This window comes from Perognathus longimembris, chromosome 6 (genome assembly GCF_023159225.1).
Source record: "Perognathus longimembris pacificus isolate PPM17 chromosome 6, ASM2315922v1, whole genome shotgun sequence".
Lineage (NCBI taxonomy): Eukaryota > Metazoa > Chordata > Mammalia > Rodentia > Heteromyidae > Perognathus > Perognathus longimembris.
This window is the reverse complement of record NC_063166.1, coordinates 4,111,626-4,139,402: the sequence shown is the minus strand read 5'-3', so window position 1 is coordinate 4,139,402 and position 27,777 is coordinate 4,111,626. Positions and strand designations below refer to the sequence as shown.

Below are 27,777 nucleotides of genomic sequence, written 5' to 3'. Positions count from 1 at the left end.
AGATAAATGAACAAACAGGTCAAAAGGAAAAGAAAACAAACACAGCAATAAAGGAAAAAAGCCTTCCCATTTCCCGGAGTTCATTTTGATTGATAGATATAGATACACACACACACACACACACACACACACACACACACACACACACACACACCTCTATATATAGGCTTTGTGCCCTTGGTTTCTCACCTAACCATGTCCTGTGGTCTCACTGTATGTGGATACATAGAGTCCTGCACCGTTTATCATGTCTCAGTGTATTTTAGATCTAGCTTCCATAGATGAGAGAAAACGTGCCGTTTGTCTCTCTGAGCTTGGCTTACCTCACTTAACACGAATTGTTAGAGGTTTATCCACTTCCCTACAAATGACATGATGACATTCTCTCTAATGGCTGTGTAAAATTCCATTGTGCATAGGTACACTCATCTCTTAGGGCATCTGGACTGTTTCCACCACTTGGCAGTTGTGAATAGTGCAGCAATGAGCATGGATGTACAAGTGTCTTTAGGGCACCCTAGCTCATGTTATTCTGGGTAGCATGGCTGGGTCCTAGGGAAGATCTATGTTTAATTTTATGAGGAACCTCCAGACTGCCATCCAGAGTGGTTGCAGTACAATAGGGTTCCTTTTGTTCCTCCACATAATTATATATATTAGTTCTAGGAGTTTGGGAGTGGAGTGTTTTGGGTCCTTCAGGTATAAGATCGTATCATCTGCAAGTGGGGATAGTTTAATTTCTTCTGCCCTATGTGGGTCCCTTTAATGTCCTTTTCTTGACTTACTACTCTGGCTAAAGGATTCCAGAACTATATTAAATAGGAGTGGAGAGAGTGGACATCCTTGCCTTGTTTCTGATTTTAGGGGAAATGGTTTTAAGTTTTTTACTGTTCAATATGATGTTATGCCTTTATTATTTTGAGGTATATTCCTTCTATTCCTAGTTTCTCCAGAGCTTTTAACACAAATGGGGGCTGCATTTTTGTCAAAGCCATTGACATCTTGACATTGGCATCTTTGAAATGATCATCTGATTCTTGTCTTTGGATCTGTAAATGGGATGTATTATGTTTATTGATTTACGTATGTTAAACAAATCTTGCATCTCTGGGATAAAACCCACTTGATCCTAATGTATGGGTTTTTTTTTTTTGATTGGTTGCTCAATTCTGTTGGTTATTATTTTATGGAAGAACTTTGCATCTGTGTTCATCAAAGAACTTAGTGTATACTTCCCTTTTTTTCATTGGATTCCCTACCTGGTTTTGGGTTGAGGGTGATGCCAGCTTCATACCATGAATTTGGAATTGATCCTTCTTTTTCTGTTCCACAGAAAAGTTTGAGGAGTGCTGTGTTGGTTCAACTTTAAATGTCTTATAAAAGTCAGCTGTGAATCCGTTGGGAGCTGAGCTTTTCCCTTTTGAAAAGCTCCTGACTACTTTCTCAATCTCACTGCATGTTAGGGGTCCGTTTAAGTGAGTTACTTCTTCTTGGTTCAGCTTAGGCAGTCTGTATGTGTCAAGAATGTGTCCATTTCTACAGTATTTTTTTCCATCTTATTTGAGTATAGGTTTTCAAAGTGGATCTTCATAATCTTTTGGATTCCCTGGGATGTTTGTTATAATGTTTTCTTTGGAAATCTCTAATTTTGTTGATTAGAGCCTCTTCTCTCCTTTTCATCATCTATTTAGCTAGTGGGCTGTAACTTTTATTGATTTTTTTTTTTTAAAGAACCAGCTTTTTGTTGAGTTGACTTTATGTATAGGGTTTTGGGGTTTTTTTTTGTCTGTATTTCATTGATTTCTGCTCCAACCTTGACTATTTCTCTCTGTCTAGTAGTTTGGGGTTAGGTTTGCATGTGTTTTACTAGCAGCTTTCGATGCATCATGAGTTTATTTACTTGCATTGTGTCTGTTTTTCTTTATGCGCATTCTTAGAGCTATGAATTCGCCTCTCAACACTGCTTTTCAGAATGCCAATGTTTCCGGCATGGTGTGCTTTCATTTTCATTGAATTGTAAGGAATTTCTGATTTCCTTTATTTCTTCAGTGACCCATGTGTTGTTCAGCAATATGTTCTTCAGTCTCCGTGGGTTTATGTGTTTTCTGCAGTGTGTTATGTTAAGAACAAGTTTGTACCTTCTCTTCTTTAAAAAACTCAAAGCCAAATAATTCTGTGTGGCAAATGAAACAGGAGAGGATTTGGATTTATCCTTAGAAACTAAGCCCATGCAAACAAATGCTAATCTTGACAGGTGCAAATGCATATTTTTGGTAAACAGAGAATGGCAAGAAATTCTATCTAGCCAAATATAAGAATGTAAATCTTATAATTATAGATTCTCCTACAGGTGTCTCATAAACAAAGCCTATTTGTGAAAGATATACTCAATGGAGAGTTGAGGAAGTAGAAGGGTGAACATGAAAAGATTTAAATACGTGACATCAGAAACATAACATAGCTGTGCAGTTTGTCTCAAATTAGTTATACCAAATGATCTCTCTTCCGCAGGTCTACTGGGTGCCCAGTTTTCAGTTATTTTCTGCAATTTTCTCTTTTAGCTATAAAAATACCTTTGCTAGGGCTGGGAATATGGCCTAGTGGTAGAGTACTTGCCTCGTATACATGAAGCCCTGGGTTCAATTCCTCAGCACTACATATATGGAAAAGGACAGAAATGGTGCTATGGCTCAAATGGTAGAGTACTATCCTTGAGCAAAAAGAAGCCAGGGATAGTGCTCTGGCTTTGAGTTCATGCTCCACGACTGGCAAGAAAAAAAAAGAAAAGAAAAATACCTTTGCTAATCAATTAAAAGAACCATTCCATTGTTCCAATTCCTAGTGACATTATACATTTTTCTATTTCGATTTAACATGTTACTAGTGCTCTAGCTTTCTATATTAATAAGGATTTTGATTGTGTTATGCAATGTTGTAGTTATTTTCCAGTTGTTGAAGTATATTTGGCTCCTTCTGAAAAAAAAATCTCATTTCAAAAAGTTCAAAGCTAACCAAGTACCAGTGGCTCATGCCTGTAATGGTTTGAAGCCAAGCCTGGACAGAAAAGTCCATGAGATTTCTGATCTCTAATAAACTACTCAGAGAAAGCTGGAAGTCACACTGTGGCTCAAGGGGTAGAGCATTAGCCTTGAGCACAAAGAAGCTCAGTGACAGCACCCAGACCCTGAGTTCAAGCCCCAGGATGGGGAAAACATATTTCCTTTATGATTATACTTAGGGTTATAGACTTATGAACATTTGCTACATTAATCTTCGTTAATTCACTCGTAATTTCTTTTGGTTTCTATTTATGTATAATACGTTTGTTCCTGGTTAGCCAGTTCTCACAAGACCATTTATTCAATGATAGATAGTTATCTTCATCTCATCTGAAATTCTTTTTTTTTCTTTTTTTTTCTCTTTTTTTTTCTTTTATTATTGTTCAAAGACAATTTTATTTTTTTTCTCAAATTTTTATTATCAAACTGATGTACAGAGAGGTTACAGTTTCATACGTTGGGCATTGGATACATTTCTTGTACTGTTTGTTACCTTGTCCCTCATGCCCCCTGCCCTCATCTGAAATTCTTATCTTCGTCATATGCTGTATTTTCTCACTTCATATTACACACTGGGATTTTTTTTAGACTTTAAAATTTCTGGCCTGTTACCTAGTCACAAGTCAAGATCTTTGTCATAGTTAACTTGACCTGTGCATGGGAGAAATTGGATGGGTGAGGACATGTTTTACCAGTACTCCTGTTTGAATTACTAGAGTTGTGTGCCATTGATGTTTAATTTTATCTAGATCCTAACTCCTTTCTCTTCCTCCTTCTCTCCCCTTTCCCTCTTCCTTCCCTTCTTCCTTCCTTCCTTCCCTCCTTCCTTCCCTCCTTCCTTCCCTCCTTCCCTCCCTCCCTCCCTCCCTCCTTCCCTCCTTTCTTCCTTCCCTCCTTTCCTCCCTCTCTCCCTCCCTCCCTCCTTCCCTCCCTCCTTCCCTCCTTCCCTCCCTCCCTCCTTCCCTCCCTTCTCTCCTTCTCTTCCCTCCCTCCCTCCCTTCCTTCCTTCCTCCCTCCCTCCCTTCTTCCCTCCCTCCCTCCCTCCCTCCCTTCCTTCCTTCTTTCTTTCCTTCCTTCCTTCCTTCCCCCCCTTTCTCCCTGCCCCTCTCTCTCTTCTTCCCTCCTCCCCTGCTTTTAGTGGCACTAGGTACTGGGTATTGAATTCTCGGCAAGCACTCTACCACTTGAGTTGTGCCTCAATCCCTTTTTTTGTCTTTTCAGACAGTGTCTTCTGCTTGTTTCCTGGGACTTTCCTACAACTACCATGTAGCTAGGGCTGCCACCATGTCTAGATGTAAGTGAAGTTTTAAATTCATCACAAGACATTGGTAGGCTTTCCCTTGGTGCTGCTTTTCCTTTAAACACACACACACACACACACACACACACACACACACACGAAAGAAACTGTTCTAATTAGTTCTAATATTTATAGGGAACAAAGCACTTTGGAGAAAAGAAGTTTGTGTGGCATGCACTAGGAAAACATGGTGTACCCCGTGCTTGGAGATACCTTTGTAAGTCTCTAAGTCTATAAATAACTTGAGTTCTAACTTTGTAAATGTTTTTTTCTGAAAAAACAGGGAGATTATATACATATATATAAATAAATATATGTATATATATACACACACACTCTTTACCTGACTTATATAACTGTAATATCTCCATACATCACCTTTATAATAACAATATTTTTTAAAGTTTTCTTGAAACTATTGCACTAACAAAATAGTTTCTCTTATGCAAATTGCTTCTTAATGTTTAAAATCTGTTCTACTTTATTAATATTTAGAGATGACTAGATGACTACACAACACAGAGCTCTTAGAACCACAAGTCAGTATGCATTCCCTCAGTAATGGGTTAAAAAAATTTAAATCTCTAAAACATGCTGATATCTAATCATCTAAGACAATTTCTTTAGTCACTTTCAATTACCGTCTGCCCATTGTATTTCTTAGTCCAGTTCTAAGAATGCCCTAATTTGCGAGTTTATGAAACCTAAACACCTCGCACAGCATTCTCTCATGTGGGCACAATCAGCCAGCGGAAGCTCTCTCCACCTACTGTGGAGATAGGTGTATTGCTTATATTTTTCCAATACCACAGCAATGGTACTGTTTTATGCGCTGCGATACTTAAGTAAATACTAGCATGGTGGCTAAAATCCCAGCCATTAGAGAGAACTAAACCATGAATGACTTTAAAAACAAATGAATTCAAAGAGTTAAAGCACTCAAACTCACTCCCAATTTCACAAATACCCTTTTTAAAGACCCTCAGCATTCAAAGTTTAGAGCAGCAAAATCATTTTCTTCAGCATAATTAAAAATGCCTAAGGAGTTAGAAATATCTTTACCATAGGTAAAAATGCCTATCTTATTTTCTTATTATAAATCATTTGCCGAGTTCCATTCCTATTTGATGCTGAATCTGTATGTTTCCCGTTTTAGAAATCTACATCACAAGTTCAGTATTCATTTAGCTCTTATGTTGTAACAGTTTATGGAGCAGGAAGAATGGAATTAAATACCTCTGGTACATTTCAGATGCTTTTCACAGTTATTAGCAAAAGCAGAAACTCCTCCCATTCTTGCAGGTGTGGGCACTTCTTTGGCCCTCCCTTCTTTCCTCTAAGGACTAATTAGGAGAATAGCCTTGATGTATAAATTTACCATTTGTACAGAAGAGCTTGCCTCACAGATACACAGCTCGAAGAACTCAGGTCAGACGGAAATCTCGCAACTGTAGGTGAGCATTTTTTCATTGAAATAATAACATTTCAAGCAACCAGTTTGTCATTGGAGGAAGGAATGGAACAAATAGAGGAGAATGAAATAAATTATAATTTATTGAAAAAACAACATAGGTTTGATAGGAGGAAAATAAGCACTACAGTGTATAAAACTGGGTTGTGATATTAATGAAGCTAGAGCAACAGAGAACAGGAATGATTTCAATGAACAAATATGTAATACAAAAAAAAAAATCCCAAAGTGTGATAGTAGCAGATTGTAAATATTTAAGATGATCCGTCTTTCCTTTCTTAAAAGAAATGCCAAGCATTGTAATTGTTTATGGTGTTTATTACCATACAAACAAGTCTTAGATTTTATTTAATAATTCAAAGTTTCCTAAAGGAGAGGTGTTTTCATTCTGTTATCGGTACTCATCAACAGAATGGTTTAGATGCTTTCTCTGTGCTGATGAACACTCAAATGTCTCCCAGAGAAGCTTCAGTTCTTAAAACGTGTAGAAAGAACCGTTTCCCTTGTTAAAAACTCAGTTCCTAAGTCTGTTGTTGACAGCAATTGGATTAAATTCCTTTCCAATGCTGGAACGTGTGGCGATTGATGGGAACTTGTAGCTGAGTACAAAGGATCTTGTAGTTTCATGTCACAATTAGTAGTTCCCATTTTTACCTTTATAATGGCATTAGACACACTATTATGCTGGAAACATGTTTTCTTCACCTATGGGTATTTCTGTATTGTGACATTAAAAAAAAAGAAACCCAAATCTTTGCGTTGAGTGGAAGATCACTATGAAATTCATGACTGGTTACTGAATGGGCATTTTCAAATGTTCTCTGTTAATTACAGTGTCTTCTCTGTGTGAATCCTTGGGAGGAAAGGCCTTTCTGATTTTGATCCACCAGAGAAATTTGTTTGTGAGTTGCAGGAGCTCAGTCTAGAAAGTTGGATGGATGCCTGCTTGAGGGAATTTTGACTACTAAGAAATTAAAGGTCAGACCCAGTTGCTCCTGCCTGTTAGCTAGCTACCTGTAAAGTAGAGATGGGAAGGATTGGAGTTTGAGGACAGCCTTGGCAAAATGTTGATGAAACCACCATCTCACCCAGTGAGCCAGATGGTACAGAACCGTCACCTTAAGAAACAGTAAGAGGATTACAGTCTGAGGCCAGCCAGGAAAAACCATAGAATCCTATCCACAAAATAACTAAAGCTGGCGGAGGTGGGGGCACAAGGAAGGAGGGAGAAACAAGGGAAGGGAGGGAGGAAGGAGAGAGGGAGGAAAGGAAGAAAGGAATGAGGGAGGGAAGGGAATGGAAACCAAAGTGAACTGAGTTAGGCATGGTGGCTCATGTCTGAAATGCCAGCATGGAAGGCGGATGCAAACCAATCCATTTACTGAGTTTAAAGAGTCTCAGCCTTGTGCCGATGTCTGGTTCTTCATCTTCCATCTGGGCATTATTTCCCAAAGTGTTCTTTATAAACCTAAGTTACTCAGGGTCCCCCCGCCCCCGATTCTTTATGCCATTTGTGAGAAAGGAGTTTATCTATGTAACCGTGCGATTGTTGCCCTGGGATTCATATTATTTCTTCAACAACTATGTCCTGGCCCTGTGGCAGGTGTTCGACTTGCAGTGGAACATCAGACAGTTCCTAACTTCATGCATCTGACCGGTGCCTGGAGATGTTGTAAGTCAAAGAAAACACAGCTAGATGTGAACCGGAACTTCCGGAGGTGCCCAGGAGGAATTGCTCAGAGGACATTGAGTTCTCATTAGGTGGAGGCTTAGCCCAGTGGAGCTGGGCTCATCTGTCCAGAATCAGGTCTTCAACTCTGTCCTGTCCATTCCCAAGCATTCTCTGCCCCATCCTCCTCCTCCTTCATCTCCCCTTCAGAGGGAGTAACGGAAGTCACCATAACACCGAACCTGCGGGGCAATGTAAGCTTATTCCTAGGGAAGGCTCGTGTTATGCTCAAGTTCAGGACCCCCGAAAAGACCACCAGAGACCAAGACCGATGTAAACAGCAAAGAGGCGTTTCTTGCGAGCTAGCTCGGTCCCCCACGCAGACAGCAGCATGGTGACACTCAGAGGCCCCCAGTCAAAGTCTAGCAGTCTTTTTATATCATGAAACAAACAACTCTTAAGCAAGTTGGGGAAACTTCCACACAGTCAGGCATATGTTTGATTAACAATACCTCACACTAAGCAAGCAGAGGGAAATAGGATCATCTTATCTATAGTTAGCTCTGTTAGCAGAGGGCTATAGTTAAATTTTGCTAGCAGAAGGCGAAATGGCATTCCTAAAGTTATACTTTGCTAGCAGAGGGCTAAACTGCATTCCTTCCTAAAGTTAAACTTCAATCTCTGTTTATATCTAACACATACATCCTCCGTTTGAGATATTCAGCAGTTTTTCTCAAAAAAAAAAAAAATGTTGTGCAGGTTTTCTGTGTAACTTCCTGATTGAGGGGAGAGCAAGCGTAGATTTGTAAGATGGAGTCGCTTAGGCCTTTTCAGTTCAGATGCGAAGGGGCGACTACCGAGTGTGTGTTTTCCAGTTCCTGAGCAGGGGGGGAATTGCACTGCGCTGAAGATGCTGGTTCTGAGCTGCTCCACCAAGCTGCTGATTCTGGAAAACATGCTGAGGAGCCATTTTCCAGAGTCACTCAAGGTAGTGTACAAGTGCAGGACTTTGCTTTCGTCATTGTGTTCACCTGTAAGATAACGTGGGACTCGTGGCTAGCCTCCTCTTTCTCCCTTTGTTCTTTCTTTTTTTCTGTTAAATAATAAGACATTCTTATGAGGTATAGTTTCCCAGCCTAATTCTGGCAAAGACTGGTTCAGTGCCTTGTGGATAAGGCCCACGAGATGACTCCTAGGAAAATGTACTTAATGCTGAGCTATGTTCTTTCTCAGGTAAATTCAAGTTATATAATATTCTAAGTGATAGGAGAGTATAAATTGGGTAATATTGAAGTTAAAAACATAACCTACATGAGCAATGGAACTAGAGTTTATTGGTTGGTATAAGTTTTTCTCGGTGTCTCTGTTGCTCAACTCTGACCTGAAATCTGGGCTGAGATAACTCAGTGCTACTGGAAAAGATGTCATTAATCCAAGATTACAATAAACGTAACACTAAGCCAAGAGCCAGTGGCTCTTACCTGTATCCTAGCTTCTCAGGAAGATGAGACACACTTTTGCACAGCTACACCGTTCCACAGCTGCACTTGCACGATAGGGTGATTGACTTGTGTCTCTGGCTCAGGTTTATGGAGCCGTGATGAACATCAATCGTGGAAATCCCTTTCAAAAGGAAGTCGTATTGGACGCATGGCCAGACTTCAAAGCTGTCATAACCCGGCAACAGAGAGAGGTACAGTTGGGGAAGGCAGCCAGATCAAAACAATAGCCTCAGGCCCGCAAGGACTGATGAGGTGACCAGAATCGCTGAAGTGCTCCCCGACCTTATCTCCACATCATCTCTCTCTTTTTTTTTTCTTTTTGAGATGAAATCCTGATACATTGCTCAGGCTGACCCTGAACCTAGTTTCCTGGCTTTCTATTTCAGCTTCCCAACAGCTCCCTGAGCTGGGACTTTAGGTACATGCTACCTACCACATTTGACCCCTTTTTATTTTATAACTAAAATCCTAGAAAAAATATGAAATGTCTTAAAAATATTATTATCTAAACCTTAAAAATCTAATTTTTTCAGTCAATCAGGCTAAGGTCACAATAGTCCTCTTGCTTCAGTGTTTTCAGATGGCTAATTTTGTTGATGGAAAATTAGCTAGGCATGCCCAATGATACCATCTGATCCTTGTAGAATGTGTTTTGTCCACAGGATATGTTTATGTTTTTATGCCTCTCACTGCTGTCCTAGGCTGAGACGGATAACCTTGACCACTACACGAATGCCTATGCCGTGTTCTATAAGGATGCCACGGCTTACCAACGGCTATTGGAAGAACACGATGTTATTAACTGGGATCAAGTTTTTCAAATACAAGGTGAGGTCAGGTCCATGGTATGTGTGATGCAGTCTTTCCCCCCTTTGTCTTTGTATCTCACAAGATGGAAGACAGCAAGCCATTATAGATGGAAGGAAGAGGGAATGGCAGTTCCCAGATGATTGAGTTCATCAAACTGGAAATAACGGAATAAATGGAGATTGGGAGAGGTAGAAAGAGTAGTCACATCATTAACCCTTAGCGTACAGAGACCAGAGGCACCCACAGTGAATCATGCCTGTAATCTCAGCTGCTTAGGAGGCAAAGACAGGAGGATAGTGAGTTCAGGACTACCCCAGGCACTTAGTGAAACCCTATATCAAAACCAAAAATTCAAATGAAAGTGCTGGGACACCAGTTAGAAGGTAAGAGCACTTACCTAACATGTGCAGATTCAAACCCTACTACCACAGGAGCAACAAGCAAAACAGAAATAACCATGCCATACCACTTTTTCCTATCACTGTGCAACAATACCCATAATAGTACTTTATGAACAAGTGTTGAAGAAAGATGAGAATAATCGCTCTGTTCAATAAATGGGACGTAGGTGAATTCATTTAAGGTAAACATTACCTTGAGTTTATTTCTTGAATAATATATTGGTCATTTTTATAACAGGCTGGAAGAAAAACTAAACTTGGCCTTCCATGCTAAACAAGTCTAAATTCCTACACTTTTATCTGATGGTGTGCCTTGCTTCAGAAAGTTTGAAATTAGTCTGGTCCATGTGATCACTCCGGTAGAGATTTCCTTGAATTTGACAAATGATGCCAATAGACCACATGTTTGGAATTGGAAAATCCCACAAAAAGCACTTGAGAATCAGATGGAGAAGTTCTGTGATAATTTATAAATAAATATAATAGTGTTAGGGGAACAAACTGGTGGTATTAATGATAATCAATATGGAGCAAAATTTGCAGAAAATTTCCATTTCCAAATAAGATGCCTGATTTTTTTATGTTGGCTTATGTGCAGGGCTGCAGAGTGAGCTATCTGATATTTCCAAGGCGGTGGCCAACTCGAAGCGGTTGGATGTAAAGCTGACTTCCTTCAAGGCTGTTCATTTTTCTCCTGTCTCCTCTCTACCAGACACAAGTTTCCTGTATGTAAACCAGTTTCTGCATTCTGGGCAGGGTTTACACTTATAATAGCTAGAAAGCTTGGTACCATTACGTAATATTACACACTGGGGAACTGTGCCACTGAACCTAATTATGTGTGTGTTTTTATGTGTTATGTGTGTACAGATGTATGCATGTGTGCATGTGCATGTATGTGTATGCATGTACTTGTAAGTGTGTGTGTATGCTTGCATGTATATGTATTTAGGTTTATGTACTTATATGTGTATCTATGTATATTTTCTTCTCCCCTGGGCCTCTCTACTCACAATTCCCCTGAAAATGAAATCACTGTCCTTGCATATAGGCATACATGAACTCCTAGGAACTATCTTGATCACATTTGTAGAAAAATTACTCCTTGGTGTCCTTCCTCTTTCCCAGTTATTCCAAGGAATCTCTGTCACTCAGACCCAAAGCTGTAGTTGTTTCTGTTATTTGGTGATAAGGGCTTGTAACTGACTTACGTTGAGCTTTTAAGGGTGAGGCACTAAAAGTTTAAAACATTCTCCTTATCCCTTGCTGTGCTCTGTAAAGTAGAACTACAGTGGTTCCATTTTTAACAGAATTCAAGTGACACAAACCAGTGAATTTCAGAGTGAAAAAAATAGTCCCCAAAATGTCCACCTCCAGGAATCAATCTTTAAAAACATTTGTTGGTTTTTAATTTGCATTGACACTTCTTTGAATGCTGTGTCATATCTGAACTTTCCTGGGCCTTTATTTCTTCTCAGTGATAAGTCTGACTAAAATGTTGTATGGGCATGCATGATATCAATGCATGGCAGCTAGCATGCATTTTATCAAAAGTTGATATTAGAAAGCTGGAACGTGTCTTGTTTGGCGGTGTGTGTAAGGAGAAGGTGAGGAGAGTGGAGGGAGAGAAAGGACAAATATAGTGAAAATACTTTATATTCTGTGTGAAAATCGAGCAAAGAATTGATGCAGCTGGTTTGGAAAGGGGAAGGTGGGAGAACAAGAGAGAAGGAGATTGTGTTCCAGATGTATTGAACACATACACTGACATGTTAAGAGCAATCCCCCTTTGAACACGGGCAGCTAATGGAGGGTAGTAAGAAGTGATTTAAGGTAAAGTGTCTTCTTCATACGTTTTGGGTGAGAATGAACAGTGCTAGTTCTATAGTTACTGTTGAAGAAATTGCTTCACACCAAACCGAAAGAATAGTCGATGCTGTCATTCATAGGAAAGCAACTGGCCTTCCCTTTCCTTGCTGTCTCGTTTAGGACAACTCCAAACACATGTGCAAGTTGACGGAGTGGCACAAAGGGCGTGCAGGAACCACGCTGATAATCTTGTTTAATCCGTGTCCCTGTATAATCTTTGTGCTTTCTAGCTTATTTTGACCAGAGGAATAAATACTGTCCTTAAATGCTTAAGTATGTCGAGATGTGTCTTTAAAAGATAGTGATTCTTTAAAAATGATTTTAAAAATAAAATAAAAGACACCCTTCCCGCTCCCTCTCAGCTCTGGCAACCACCATGCTAGCTCTTCTTTTATCACATCAGTGTTGTCTGCTCCTAGGAACGCGTGCGGTTCGGTGGCTCCTCTCTTTCTGTTCTTGGCTTGCTTCACTTCCTACAACGCCTTCCAGTTCCATCTGGGTTGTCGCGAATACTATGCTTTCATCCATTCCTGAGGCTGAGTAGGTTCTCTCTCGAGGTCCCTCGCCGTTTCTCTCTGCATCGATGCGTTGACAGACGCTTAGACGGATTCCATTTCTTCCCTGTGGTCAGCAGAGCTGCAGAGAAGATGGAGGTGGAGGGGCCTCTCCCGGGCCCTAGCAGAGGGATGTCTGTGGCCTCCAGGGAACCTCCATGGTGCTTTCCATGACCGTGGTGGTTACTTGCATCCTCCGCACTGTGCGAGGCTGGGTTGCTCTCGCCTTCCATAGGTTGCTTCTTTGTTCTTTTACTTGTCTCTCTTGCTGTGCAAAAGCTTTCCAGTTCCGTGCCATGCCACGTGTGTGTTTTGGTGTTTACGCGTGGACTGCGCCCATGTTAGGGAGGATGTGCCCGCGTTTCCATGGTGGGGTGGGGGGTGGGGGGCTCTCCCCGGGAGCCCGTGCGTGCGCCCCGGGCTGACCCCCGCTGGCCGGCTTCCTTTCCTCCCTGGCAGCCCGGCGTCGTCTCCCCGGAGCCTCACCGCCCTGGGCGTCGGGGACGCGGAGCTCCTGAACCGCACGTGGTCGCGGGGCGGCAACCCGCAGTGCCTGCGCTACCTGGCGCGCCTGGTGGCCTGCTTCCCCAGCGCGTGCGTCCGCGACGCGCGCGGCAGGCCCGTGTCCTGGGGCCTCACCGACCAGTTCGCCACCATGTGCCACGGCTACACCCTGCCCGAGCACCGCCGCAGGGGCTACGGCCGGCTGGTGGCGCTCGCGCTGGCCGCCAAGCTGCAGCGCCGCGGGTTCCCGGCCCAGGGCAACGTCCTGGACGACAACGCGCCCTCCATCAGCCTGCTGCGGGGCGTCCACGCGCGCTTCCTGCCCTGCCGCTTCCACAGGCTCATCCTCACCCCGGCGCCCGCCGCCCCGCAGGCCCCGTAGCCCCGGGGGAGCCCCGGGAACAGCCGCTGCGGGGTCTCCCCAGCCTCTCTCCAGGGGCGCAGCCCAGCGCTTCCCCGATGATTTCTTACTGGCTCTCCCTTTCTACCCGGGACTCTGGGGGGTGTTGGTGGGATGCACAATCGGAACCGTCTGAAGGGCTTGCTGTTGCTGCACACCCCCTGCCTTCTTACTACCAGGAGAGAGCTAATCCCGAAAGCCAGCAAACACAAAGAGGACGGGACACACTCCCTACCATCAGTGCTGGAGGCAAAGACACAACCTTGTAAACTTGGATTTCCACCTGGTCTTCATTAAGTCGTGTATCATTTCTGAAAATAAAGTTTAAATGCTTGATGGTTATAATCAGGTTCCTTGACTCTCTGCCCTTGTCATCGTGTAAGCGATGGTTCCAGTTCTCTATGCTGGGGAAAACAAACAGTGACCCCCGTTTACAGATGTAAGTGCAATGGTTGGGTGTGTCAGGACTGGATAAACTTGGCTTGCTTGGCCATAACCATCAGGGAAAACCCAACGATTTGCTGTTTGTTCTAAGAAAAGGAAAAGACTGGCTGCTGTTGACCACATTGGAATAAAAACAAGACTCCTTGAGGGTGAGACTCTGTGTTTAGATCATTCCCAGCCTAGGGTTACCTGGAAACTCGTCCTTGGTAGCGGAGGGGAGAGCACCCAGAAACTCTTGAGACAGTGCGGCCTCACTTCTGCCCTAGGGAAGCTCATTAAACTCAGCTCCTGACACCAGACACGGTCATATTATTATAGCTTTATTTTCTTCCTAATGATGACCTGCCTACCACTTACTGAGCAGTTAGCTATGCACTGATAATTGTGTCAAATATCTGCCGTATATAATTTAGTCCTTGTAATGGATAAAGCGTTCTGTATTATGGAAGCCCTGGGTTGGTGATCATATGATTCACCAGTTATGCAGGCTTTTATTAAATTAAATGTCTAAGTCACGACCATAACCCCGAGTGTGTTGAACTGTACAACTGCCCTGTCCTGCCGATAGTGATATGACTTGGCCTTTTAGGCAGCTTGAAACCTTTGAAAGTAGATATTCCTTTATCGCATTGCTTTCTGATCCACCTCTACCCCAACAATGGACCTCGTGTTTTGAAAATCCCTATTTCCAAGTTCCACGTTTCACTTTATTTTTTCACTTTTCTTTTCTAGATAACCATGTTGGATAGGATTTCTCAAGTTTGAACTTTATTTCAAATCCTTTTAAAGGCTGTGTTCAGAAATGATGGGAGCCAAGAAAGAGAACAATGATATAATCTATCTATCCATCTATCTATCTATCTATCCATCTATCTATCTATCTATCCAACTATCTATCTATCTATCCATCTGTCTATCTATCCATCCATCCATCCATCTATCCATCTATCTATCTATCTATCTATCATCCATCCATCTATCTACCCATCTACCTACCTATCTATCTATCTATCTATCTATCTATCTATCTATCTATCTGTCTGTCTGTCTGTCTGTCTGTCTGTCTGTCCATCTATCTGTCTATCTAGAGAAGGGGAAAGAGGAGAGGAGGGGAGGGAAGGTATTCCCTCTGCTCATGCTTATCCTGGTCTTGTATTTTCCATGAAGAATAGGATGGAAGAGAGAAAGCAGCCACTCCCTGTCTGTCCTCTTTTCCGTATCCCTCCCTGCCATCATGCGGTCTGATGTCTTAGAAGCTTCCAGCCCTGTTCTGATTTTCTTCAGTCTTGAGTGAGACTTGTTTCTTTTTTCATTAACTATTTTTATTATACAGGTGCTATACAGAGGGGTGACTGTTTTGTAAATTGGATGATGCGTCTGTTTCTTTCTGGACAAGGTCACCCTTTTCTTTGCTCTCTCCCAGTTTTCCCCTCCTGTCCCTGCCCTCAAGTGGTGTAGTTCATTCTCCACACACTGTCTAGTGAGTACTGCTGCTGGAGTCTTGTCTCTTAAAGGTACTGTTATTAATTTCTCTTTATTTCTTCTCTTATGATTATATACATATATGTATTATATTACCTATTCTTCTCTAATCCTTGTGAAACTTTCTTTTCTGCAAATAAACCTATGTATTTCAAAGGAAAAATGTACTTTAGTTCTTGAACACTGACAAAAGGCCTTGCTTATTACAGGACTTATCAAGGGTTTGATTACTACCTCCCAGGTACAACTGTGAACACTGTTAGACTTCAGTTCTAAATTATTTCCCAGCAGAGGGAGCCCTTGAATTGTTTCTAGTTGTTCCATTAAGGTTCTTGCTTTGTTTTGAGCTTTGTTTCCAGAAGATTTCTGAAAGCAGTTAGATCTCCAGCTGGAGTGCAGAAGGCTTATTACCTCGAGTGGTTATGGTGCTCTTTCCCACCGGGCCTTTCTCTCCCGTACCTAAATACTTTCACTGTACATTATAAGCATTAAATAAAAATACATTGCTAATCTGGTTGGGAGGCACTTATATTACCTAAAACTGATGTCCTACTGAGTGCTATTGAAATATTTTCATCAGAATTTTGTCAATATTATGCACGTCATTTTTGTATGTCTATGAGGTCTACTGCTGCATTTTTTTATTAATTAGGGCAGACTGTTTATCAGGATATAAATATTATTTTTGCAGACACTTTGGATTGTTTTAATGGTAATGAAACATCAGATACCCTTTTTAAAACTTTTTAATATTTTAAATTTCTATTCTATCAGCATTTTGCCTTTTATGTTTACATTGCTTTTATTTTAAAGTTTTAATACAAAAAGAAGATGAAGTCTTGTCCATGGTCTCACAACTTGTGTGTAGCTGAGACAGGAACTAAACTTAGGAAGTTACAACCTGTACTCCCAAATTCTGTACTATATTACAGAATGAGGTAAGGAAGAAGACAGGGGAGAGAGGAGAGGAGAGAGAGGAGGAGTGGAGGGGAGAGAGGACATTTCAGAGACAGGAAAGGAGGAAAGCATGCTTAGAGCAAAGGACAGCTCTCAGATTAAACTTCTTCAACTTGCTTAATGAAATGATGATGTGGAAAATGTGAAAATGATGTAGAGTTCTAACTTCAGGGTTGGGATGGAAGAAACACCAGGGATCAGGGTCCACTAATGGCCAACCCAAGCAACTATGAATTTTTCCTGAGTCTCCCCAATGAGGAGTGACTCAGGAGGCAGGCTGAAGAAAGAAAGAGGATTACTGCTTTGCAGCTCCTTTCCTTTGATGAACCTTCCAGATCACCTTGTTTGAAAAAATCGCTTAGGGGCAGAAAGTGTTTTCCATTCTCTCTGCTTTGTGCTACAAAGTAGCCCATTCATGAAACAGCATAAAGAGCTAAGTGCTTGGAGAGCGCAGTCAGTGCAGATATAAAATCTTGACGACCTCTGTGGTTTTCAGTACACTAAACTGACCCCTGACCCTGAGCCATGTAGGTTATGTAATGAGGCTATAGGCAGACAGATTGCTTCGCCCCTTATTATTATTATTATTATTATTATTATTATTGTAACCTAGTCAGCATTGGATTGCAACATTTATTTTTCTGATCTCAGTGATTCATTAAAAGCACTTAATAAATATATACACATAGTTAATCAGAGCGGGAAAGATCGGTCTAATGTGCTGGCTTTATGAAGGGGTCTATTTGTTTATGTTCAGGATGGATAAAGTCTGAAGGCATTGGCCCTATATTCTCACCTTGAATTCTAATCATTACTGCTGATGCAATTTCCTATTTAGTAAGTTGCTTATTCATACTCAGACAGCCTGGTTATAAATCAGCCTCAGACAGAAAAGGATGGTGATGAATAATACACCATCAATTATATGCAATTCAAACATTTCATTTAAATGTCTAGTTGTCTTAGTGTTCCCATAGTCATGTGAGTCACCCTTGGCAGTAACTGGGAATTTCCTGTTCTTTGTCTTTTCACCTGGAGTTCCCAAAGATCTCCCAAACTATTTTACAGAAAAAAAATGGCCATCTTTCCTATGTAAATTAGTCTCAGAGACATATGGTAGACAAATTTAAGCTTCTTTTGTTTTCCCTCATGAATATACATATGTATATATGTGCATGTACACATCTACATCTATATGCCTACATATGTGCACACATATGTACATATATAAAACATATGTATGTGTGTACATATATGTATGGATATATATGTATATGTATATTGGTAATTCAAAATCAAAATCAAAGATCCCAAATTCTAAGAGAAGGAAACAATAATCACAAGTTTTATTTTATCCCAGGACTCAGGGGCCTAATAAAAGACTGAAAATTCGTAGACTAGCTACACTTCCCATTCTTCCCCTCCCCTGTGCCCTAATTGATAACTACCAATGTTTGCTTTCTCATCCCAAGATTTTGAATCTCATTCTTTTTCCCACTTAAGCCCTCCAGTCCACTTCTTCCCTTCTCAGAAAGCATGATTTGGTCCAGCACCCATTTATGATAAAAGCTTGGAGAAACTAGGATGCCAGGGAACATTCATGAATATAATAAAGGCTGTCTATGACACACCCACAGTGAGCATTATACTTAATCATAAAAAGTTAAAGCCATTTCCTTTAAAACCAGGAGCAAGACAAGGATGTCCACTCTCTCCACTCCTCTTCAACATAGTACTAGAATTCCTAGCCAGAGCAATAAGGCAAGAAGAAGACATAAAGGGGATCCAAATAGGAAAAGATGAAGTTAAAGTCTCTCTCTCTCTCTCTCTCTCTGCAGATGGCACGATCCTGTATCTAAAGAACCCCATAGTCTCTACTCCCAAGTCACTTGAGCTGATCCAAAACTTTGGCAAAGTAGCAAGATAGAAAATAAATCTTCAAAAATCAATGATTTTTCTATATGCCAACAACGCAAAGAATGAGGCTGAAATCAGAAAAACAATTCCATCTGCAATAGCCTCAAAAAACATAACATACTTAGGAATAACCGTAACTAACCAAAGAAGTGAAAGATCTCTATGATGAGAACCTGAAAAAGGAAATTAAAGCAGAACTAAGGAAATGGAAAAAAAATTCCCATGCTCCTGGATTGGGAGGATTAATGTGAAAATGGCAATATTGCCAAAAGCTATCTACAAATTCAATGCAATATTCATCAATATCCCAATACTATTCTTCAATGAAATAGAGGAAGCAACCCAGAAATTCATATGGAACAACGAAAGACCCCAAATAGCAAAAACAATCCTAACTAGAAAGAACAGAAAGAAATGGAAGGACTTGGGAAAAAAAAATCATACTAAGTGAAGTGAGCCAGACCCAAAGAGACATATACTCTATGGTTTCCCTCATTGGGAATAATTAGTACACATCTAGGATAATCCTAGCAGAAGATCACAATAGCTCAAGAGCTATGCCCTTATAAACACATAAGATGATGCTATGTGAAATAAACTCCGTTATGGAAAAAAGCGGTGTATCACTGTTGTAGTTATTTTCAACATGCCATGTGAAACTGTCCCCCCGGCCCCCCTCTTTTTCTCCCGTATTCCCTTCCTGTGGTTTTACAAAACCCTGATATCACTGTAACTGATTTTAGTACCCGGATGTTGTATATATGTGTATTTGAAGTAGTGAAGGGAAAGGGAATACCAAAATCGAGAGACAAAGGATAAAAAGACAAACCAATGCAACAGCAATACTTACAAAACTATATGGTGTAAACCAACTGTACAACTCAGGTGGGGGAAGGGGAGGGGGAGGGGGATGGGAATGGGGAGGCAGGGGAAAATGAGGGAGGAGGTAACAAGTTGGTTAAGAAATGTACTTACTCGGGCTGGGAATATGGCCTAGTGGCAAGAGTGCCTGCCTCGTATACATGAGGCCCTGGGTTCTATTCCCCAGCACCACATATACAGAAAACGGCCAGAAGTGGCGCTGTGGCTTAAGTGGCAGAGTGCTAGCTTTGAGCAAAAAGAAGCCAGGGACAGTGCTCAGGCCCTGAGTCCAAGCCCCAGGACTGGCCAAAAAAAAAAAAAAAAAAAAAAGAAATGTACTCACTCCCTTACACATGAAACTGTAACCCCTCTGTACTTTGACACACACAAAAAAAGAAAGAAGAATAAGAAAACCCACGTCATCCATTTCATAAAAAAAGAGCATGCTTTGGATTCACAATTCCCAAATACTATGGACTTAAAAAACATTTCATGGGGTTTGTGGGGCTATAAGAAGAGTTAGCTCACTTGGATTCTGTAAAAACCCTGGGAACGAAGTAGGGCTGGTAATATGGTATCATTTATCCCTCAAAGAGAACAGGTTTGGAAACATTCTGAGGCTTGCCCAAAGGCACGTTTTCCTTTATGAATTCAGGACTTTGCAGACCATGAGAACTTCAAGGGTCAAAGGATATATGACACTGTAAGAACCTCCCAGCCTTATAGGTTTATTCATAATTGGTGCTTTACTTATGGTCAAATCTGTACTTTGTATACACGTGCACTGTTCCTTTAGTACATTTATGTATGCAGACATGCGTGTGCATTTACGCGTGTGCATGTATGCAATGTATGTATTTATATCCTGAGGTTTAACTCAGGAGCTCTGCCACTCGAGCCACGTTTTCCTGACTCCAGCCATTTTGATGTTCTCTGATTTTAGATAGGGTCTCATGCTTTTTTCCATGGCCAGCTTCAGGCTGTGATCTTCCCGCCGGCAGCTCGTGAGTTTCTGGGTGAAGTTTCTGAGTTCTGGGTGAGTTTCTGAGTTCCAGTGTGAGCCACCTCACCCAGCGGCTTAGTCCTTCTCTCTTGGACTCATTCAACCAGATGTCGCCACTGGTTGCGATGGGATCCTAATGATCTTCAGAGGGTCTTGACTTTGTAGCTGTGGAGATTGGGAAGACATGAGCAAGTGATAGCAGCAATATTTGATTAAACAGTAGATGTGTGCGGGAGAAGTAGCCCCCAGTGATAGCAAAACCAGCAGGATGGCTAGTCATGGTGATGTTTAAGAAGCAAAGGGAAAGAAAGGAGACGGGGAAAAGAGGGAGAAAGAGAGGCAAGGAGTGAGCGAAAGCAGGTTTAAGAGAATGACAAACAGGAACATCCAGAAGGCGTCGATTTCTCTGCCTTTCCCCGTCTCTATTTGGTATTTGGGGATGTGGCCAGACCTAACTTGGCACTTTTGAATTTTGGGCCTAAAAACTAGTTTCAGAATTGGTTGTGGGTAGAATGCACACACACACACACACACACACACACACACACACACACCTCCATTCTTTGTCTGAAATTATATATATATATGCGCAAAAGCACATATTTATTTTTTCATGCACTTCTGGAGTTTAAGAAAAGGTAGAGATAGAGAGGGAATTTAAAAATTCGCAGCACAGGTACAAAACCTTCCTCTCCTGGGCGCCCTTTGGGGATCCGCTTTGGTTTGTTTTGCATTGGTTTTATTTGTGTACAGTCCTGTGGTCCCTCCTGAGAGGAACATTCGAGACCCACAGAACAGAACGCAGGCCGAAGGGACCTGGGGGGGGGGCGGATCCCGGGGTGTCAGGCTCCCCTGGGGACCCGCACTCCCTCATCTGGGTAGCACAGCAGGACTGGCTTTGGGGGTGGTTGTGGAATCTTCCAGAACAATCTGACCAAATGAGATCCTTCCTGGCGAGCTTCCTCCATCCAGGTAAGGGGCGGGCTGTGTTTCCAGAGCTTGGGGCTGTGGTGCCCTTAGGACCCGGGGCACCGGGCAGGGGCGGGAGGGAGAGAGGGGGAGGAGGGCGGAGGCGGGGAGGCGGAGGGCGGGCGGGAAGCTGGGGCCGGGGGCGGGCGGGCGGAGCTCGGGGCCGCCCCGCCCCGCCCCGCCCCGGCGGCCGCACCCGCGCGCAGACCCCCGCGCTCCGGGGCCGCTGGCGGGCGTTTCCCGCCGGGCGCGGTGGCAGAGCGGAAGGAATGCATGGGTGAACGAATGAACGGGTGAAGGTTCTCCGTCCAGCATGGAGACCCCGGGTCCCCAGGACTCTGCCCGCAGCCCGGGGCGCACGGGCTTCGTTCCCGGTCCCCCGGCGGCCCCGGGCGCCGACGCCCACCGTGCTGGGTGGGTGTCTGGGGCGCTGGGACCCCCGGCCCCGGGGCGCCTGGATCTGGAGTCCTGGGTCCGGGAGAAAGTTCTCTTTCTTCTGGACCCTCAGAGGGGGCTGCGGGCCGCGCGGGGCGGGGACGGGGCCGCCGCGGGCCTGGAGGGCGCGCGGGGCGCGGACGGCGCGCGGGGCGCGGACGGCTCCGCCCGCGGGGCCCCAGCCCGGCGGCCCCCCGAGCCCGCGGCCCCGGCGCGGCGGCCGCTGCTGGTGCGCGTGGAGGAGGCCCGGGTGACGCGCGAGGTCCTGCGCGCCGCGTGCGCCCGGGGCCGGGTGACCCGCTGCACCGAGGAGCGCGCGCTCACCGCCGTCACCTTCCGCGCCGGCCGGGACTGAGCCGCCGGGGGTGGGGGGGACAGGGGGGCCGAGACCCCACCCCCCAGCTGCCGAGGCGCGGAGACGAGCGGCGCCCCACGGGGCCCGGGGAACGCGGAATCCCCTCCCACGGATGAGCCCTGCGCCCACCCCCCCAGCCTGCGGAAGCCCGCAGAGGGGCGCTGACCCCCAAGGCCGCCTGGAGAGTGACTGAGGTCAGTACTGCTGGGGCTGGTGGGGGGGGGGCGTTGTTGATCCTCCCTCCTCTCCCATCAGCCTCCCCACCCCGACCCCCTCCCCAGGCCACACCTCGTGGAGGAAGGCACCCGTGGTGGGCCACGTGGTCTCTCTGTTCAGGGTCTCCTCCCCCCCCTCCCCCCCCGCCCTGATCTCAGGGTTCGCAAAAGAGGAAGCAGCAGCCCGGGAAAGGAGGGAGGAACCTGGACCCAGGGCTTTACCACGGAAGGATACTTAATGAAGAGTAGTTTGCAAGGTGCTTTCCATCAGAAAGTGTAAATTATTCCAGCGGCTGGGCGGGTGTGATCCTAGCTGCTCAAGAGGCTGAGATCCCGGGGTCACATTTCGAAGCCCAGTCCAGGATTACGTTCAACCAGCCAGCGAGGTGCGGTGGGAAGGAGGAGGGAGCCAGTCCGGAGTAGAAAAGCCAAGTGAGAGCTACAGGCCCTGAGTTCGAGCTCTACCACCTAAAAAAGAAAAAAGAGCTCCTTATAATCGAAGTGATGAATCAGACCTGTTCTGATCTAAAAGTAGGTGAAAATACGGAACATGGTATGCCTTAAGACCTATTGTTACCCGTAATTCTTTCATCAAAAGAGATTGGTAGGCAAGAATGAACGGATAACACGTCCCGGTGATGTTTAAAAGAAATCGGATGCTCCTGAAACCACTTTTCTTCTTTCATTTATTGCCCTCGGTCATTCGGTACCATTCTTTGTTAACTCTCCAGTATCTGGCCTGGTTTGGAACTCAGAGGAAGGCTGAAAGAGGTGACCTGCTTGAACATGCTGCTACTCAGGGACTGTTTCACGGGGACGATTAACCAAAGCAGGGGGCCGCTAAGTGATTGAACAATGCCTTCTGCCCTAGTTCTTCCCATTTGGCTTCTCCTTTTCACTTAGACCTTTCACCAATTAAGTGAATTGAACATGAACACGCATGTAAAAAATACTTACCTGCCCTCTCCGTTCACTGACTGTGAAGTACTGACAGATTGCAGTTTAAAGCAGGCCAGGGAACAAGCAGCAGTCACTGAAATACCGTTGGATTTGCTTTACAGATTTTTCAGACCTCCTAAGACCCAGATGTGTGCGGAGCCTGAGGAAATCTGTCATCACTAACGGTGAACAGACGTCACTAACGGCGAACAGACGCAGGGGGCCTTGTGGTCAATGTGAAGATAACTCTGAGAATTGCTGGCCTTCAGATCTTTGGTTGTATGTCTACCTCAGGGGGAAAAAAAGAAAAACAGATCGCACAAAATTGTGTGAAGCGGATGGATCCCATCACGGCTTTCGAGAAGGCACCTGGCCACTTGAAGGACAACGTCAAAGTCACATACCACCTTCCACCAGGAGCCTGTCTGTCTCCAATAAAGCCTTATCCGCAGCCTTCTCACATTTTATATTTGCTCCATTTAGCTTTCATTGTGCATTGCCAGTGCTCAGGGCTAACACTCAATGCGACTCTTGAAAAGAAGGAAAAAGCTGTTAAAAGACGGCTGCTCATACAGAAAAGTTTGAGGAAATATTACTTTGTGGAGGAAAAGAAAAATAAGGTGAAAGAAAATGAAAGCTCTCCAATGCTCCCAAATCTCTTTGAATTTTTGTTATGCTTTCAGTATGTTTGTTTTTTTTTTTTGGCCAGTCCTGGGCCTTGGACTCAGGGCCTGAGCACTGTCCCTGGCTTCTTCCCGCTCAAGGCTAGCACTCTGCCACTTGAGCCACAGCGCCGCTTCTGGCCGTTTTCTGTATATGTGGTGCTGGGGAATCGAGCCTAGGGCCTCGTGTATCCAAGGCAGGCACTCTTGCCACTAGGCTATATCCCCAGCCCTCAGTATGGTTTTATTATACTTTTGTGTGATACATTTTTATATACTTAATTTATCCTAAGCATACATTACACAGAAATAGCCCTAGAGTAGCCCTTGTACATTTTCTGAATAAACTAACATGTACATATATGTAAGGTATAGGAACCAATGGCAGTGGTCATTTTCAGGAAGGTTTGTAGAAAAGTGGAATTTCTGGCTTACTTTAGATCTACCTTGTCAGAGCTTATATCTTACAGTGATCTCTGGATTATTCATATTGAACTTGTACTCATATTCACATAATCTCTATATTTAGTTCTGCCTTCATCAATGATCAAAACTAGAAAGAACTTTTTTTCTATATCTTCCATTAATTCTGTAGAACTATGGAAATCTTTAGAGCTCACAGAAGGGTAAAATAGCATACGTGTTTGTAAAATAGTAAAAGGAAGAAAGAAAGCTCTCTAAAAAAGGATCCTCATGTCTTTGTGAAAAGTTGGGAAGTTTTCCCTGATGAAGTATTGATTGGTGATTTCACACTAATTCAGATGTGTAGTTCTTTTATTCTCCAAGAATGAAATTATGTGCTGTCTGGAGCCAGCCCCTGAGGGGAGCAATGGCAGGAAATTACTAAAGAAAGCACAATTGCAACACTCCTGGAGGCTGAGTTGGGACTTGTCAGCCTCTCAGAGTGAACTGGGAAAGGCGGAGCCGGCCTTGTAGTCAACTGAATCAGGTGAAGAAGCAAAGGGTTGTGACTCCTCAGCAGCTGACCTCCTAACAACAGTCATTCCGGTGCCCTTTAATTACACTGGGCCAATCTAGACATTTACCTTCTCTAGATGAAGATAAGGACAGTCTAGATTACTTTGTGGAGAGTCAGGAGTTGAGAGCAATCCTTAGGGGCTAGGCTGCCAACACTCACCAACAAAACAGGAGACTCGGCCATGTGTTTATAAAGTCAAGAGTTGAATTGGAATCAAAGATTTCTCCATTGAAAGCAGAAACAGGAGTAATTTAACAAATAAGAACAACAGAAAAGAATATATTTTATAGTAATTAGCCTTTTCTGTTGTTTTTACTTGTTAAATTGTTTTGGTGCTGGTCCTGGGGCTTGAACTCAGTGCTGCCCCGGAGTTGCCTTGCTCAAGGCTAGTGCTCTACCCTCTTCTGGCTTTTGAGTGGTTAATTTGAGATAAAGTCTGTTGGACTTTGCTGCCTGTGCAGGCCTTGAACCTCACTCCTAAGATCTCAGCCTTCAGAGTAGAGAGGATTATAGGATAGGACTGTACCTGAATTCTTCTTAATTTACTCATCAGTTTTACTGAAGTTTCTTCATTACTTCACAATTATCTACATAAAATTGTGTTGATAGCAGATTTTAACCAAAGGCTCAAAGTTACTATTTGGTTCACTTTATGATTCTCGGTAAACATAATTTTCTCCACTTCTGGTAAATAGACACACCAAGTATGCCTCTCCCACTGTGTAATCATGACATTATAAAAATGGGAAGGCCGATAGGGTTGTAATCAAAACTCAGATTCCCCGATCTCCAATCAAAGCTACTTCAGTTCCCCAGGAAAGAGAAACAGTCCACTGATTAATTTTCATATTGATTTCAGAATTGGCTGATGTATTGGCCCAACACACACTCATAAGCTAAATGCAATTAGAAACGTCATGTAGCTATTCCTGAAGTGTATCCAAGTGGTAAATTAAGGTTAGTGGGTCCGATTTCTTCATTATTTATCATTTTATTTAGTTGACTGGAAACTCCCCATCTTCCTTATTCCAAAGATGCCTTGTGAATAGTGGCTCAGGATGAACTGGCCAGAATGGTCGCTCAGTGTCCTGGGCAAATCCAATCCATCTCTTCTAATGCCTTCCAGGACTTTTCTTTTGCTTTTCCCACTGCTAAAAAATTCCTTTGTGCGTGAAGTCTCAGTGAAACTGAGTTCCAATCAGGCTTATTACAAGACCCTTACATAAAGTCTTCTTTGACTATTTGTCTTGGTGCGGTATAATTCCTACCTTGTGGAGCCTTGGGGAAGAGCCGGGGAGAAGTACTTAGGCAGGTGACTTCATAAAGTCTAAAGATGTTTTTGTGTCTCAGAGGACGGCAGCAATGTTTCCTTTGCTAACAGGGCCCCTTGCTATGACAAGCACTGGACAGGGGGGTGTTGGGTTTCTACCTTCCAGTGTGCCAGGAGCAGGAGCCTTGTACTTTCTGACCTCAGCAGGCTGGCTGGGACCTCCGCAATCACCCGTCATTAACCCCCGTGTGCTTACTCACTGAAGGAAAACAGCGCTCTACGTGTCCCGCGTCATTGCACTTAGCAGGTGAGCTCTCTTCATTGCTGTTTTGATGATGGTCATGGGAATCCTCAAACAAAATAGCATCTAGTCTTCTGCACACACACACACACACCAGCTCGAGCTCCTGGTTGGTGGTACTTAGAGGACCTTTCCAGTTTCACACCTGAAGGAAAGCCCCCACAAAGCAGTAAGCAGAGGTTGCCTGTGGGGAAAGTTCCGGTCATTTGCTGTCTCGGAAAATCAGAGTGGTAGGGAGGTTTCTTCTCAGGAGTTAGCACAGGAGCTCGGTGGAATCTGACCTCAGACCCCCCTGGCATGTTAGGTAGAACCTCATGACTGACAAAATGCAGGTAAGGGAAGATGTGTTTTCTAATGGCTGCAAGATAGCCCTGAGACCTGGGCCTAAAGCCAGCTCAGATGGCAGGGCGCGGGCCCCCCAAGGCGCCGGGGGTGTGGTGAAGTCAGTAAGGGGCATTGGGCCCCTGTCCAGACGGGGGCAGCCCCAAAGTGACCTGGCCCGTGGGACTGGTGAAGAAAAGGGAAAGCCCCAATCCTGCCGGTGACTGACACGGCCCGCACAGACGCAGTGCCCGGGCCTCAGACACCAGTGCGGAAATCTCAAAGACCCAGGCGGCAAGCTTTCTTGGTAGGCATTTTATGAAACTGTGGTCATAATAATTGCCTGCGTACCTTCATAGGTGTTGAGAACGGACCCCTCTCTCAGTTTAAATAGAATGGGTTTTGTTTGTGCTCCCTGTGAGCACTTGACATGAGATTCAGGTTTCAAGCTCTAATACTGGAAACGTCAGCTCTGCCTTCCTTCTTTGGCAAAGACTCCACAAGTCTCCTTTTCCTTTGATAGTTGATGGTACAAGCAAAATTTCGTCGACCTTAATGCCATAAAAATGTTCCCATTAAGCAACAGATGCACAAACAGCCTAAAAAATTCTTACACATACGTCTGAGACCACAGTCCTCTACAACTTCAATTTTGTAATCAATTCTGGAAATCATAGCAGCCATGAGAAATTACATAGAACCCATCATGTTTTTGTTTCTTTGGCATCAAGTCTAGTCACTTCCAAATGCTTTTTCCAGTCAAAAAGATTCCCTAATATACTAGTATGGGATATTAATCATGAATTTCTATTGCATTCATTCATCAAAAATCTCAATTTTCTTCTGCTTTATAATAATGTCTGAATCTTGCTAACCAAGGATAGTCAAGTATTACATTCTTATTTTTTTCTGACAATGTAAAACTGACGTATTTAGTTAATTCTCTACTTTTAATCTAGTTCCTTCTTTTTAATCTAATTTTATTGTCAAGGTGATGTACAGAGGAGTTACAGTTTACATACTTAAGATAGTACATTTCGTGTCATACTTGTTACCCCCTCCCTTGTTTTTTCTCACTTTCCCTCCCCAGTTGTACAATTAATTTCCAACATATTGTCTTGTGAATAT

At 43.5% G+C, this 27,777-nt stretch overlaps 2 protein-coding genes across 2 annotated transcripts; both read left to right on the top strand.

Moving 5' to 3' along the window:
- The first annotated feature begins 8,346 nt into the window (after nucleotides 1-8,346).
- Glyatl3 (glycine-N-acyltransferase like 3) lies at nucleotides 8,347-13,522 on the top strand. The gene is made up of 5 exons (XM_048347297.1): nucleotides 8,347-8,487; nucleotides 9,085-9,192; nucleotides 9,703-9,829; nucleotides 10,811-10,937; nucleotides 13,095-13,522. The coding sequence occupies exons 1-5, from the start codon at nucleotides 8,410-8,412 to the stop codon at nucleotides 13,519-13,521; spliced, it is 867 nt and encodes a 288-aa protein (XP_048203254.1). The 5' UTR covers nucleotides 8,347-8,409; the 3' UTR covers nucleotide 13,522.
- A 7,963-nt stretch (nucleotides 13,523-21,485) lies between these two features.
- C6H6orf141 (chromosome 6 C6orf141 homolog) lies at nucleotides 21,486-21,962 on the top strand. The gene has a single exon (XM_048347538.1). It carries the CDS (start codon nucleotides 21,486-21,488, stop codon nucleotides 21,960-21,962), a length of 477 nt encoding a protein of 158 aa, XP_048203495.1.
- The last annotated feature ends 5,815 nt before the right edge of the window (nucleotides 21,963-27,777 follow it).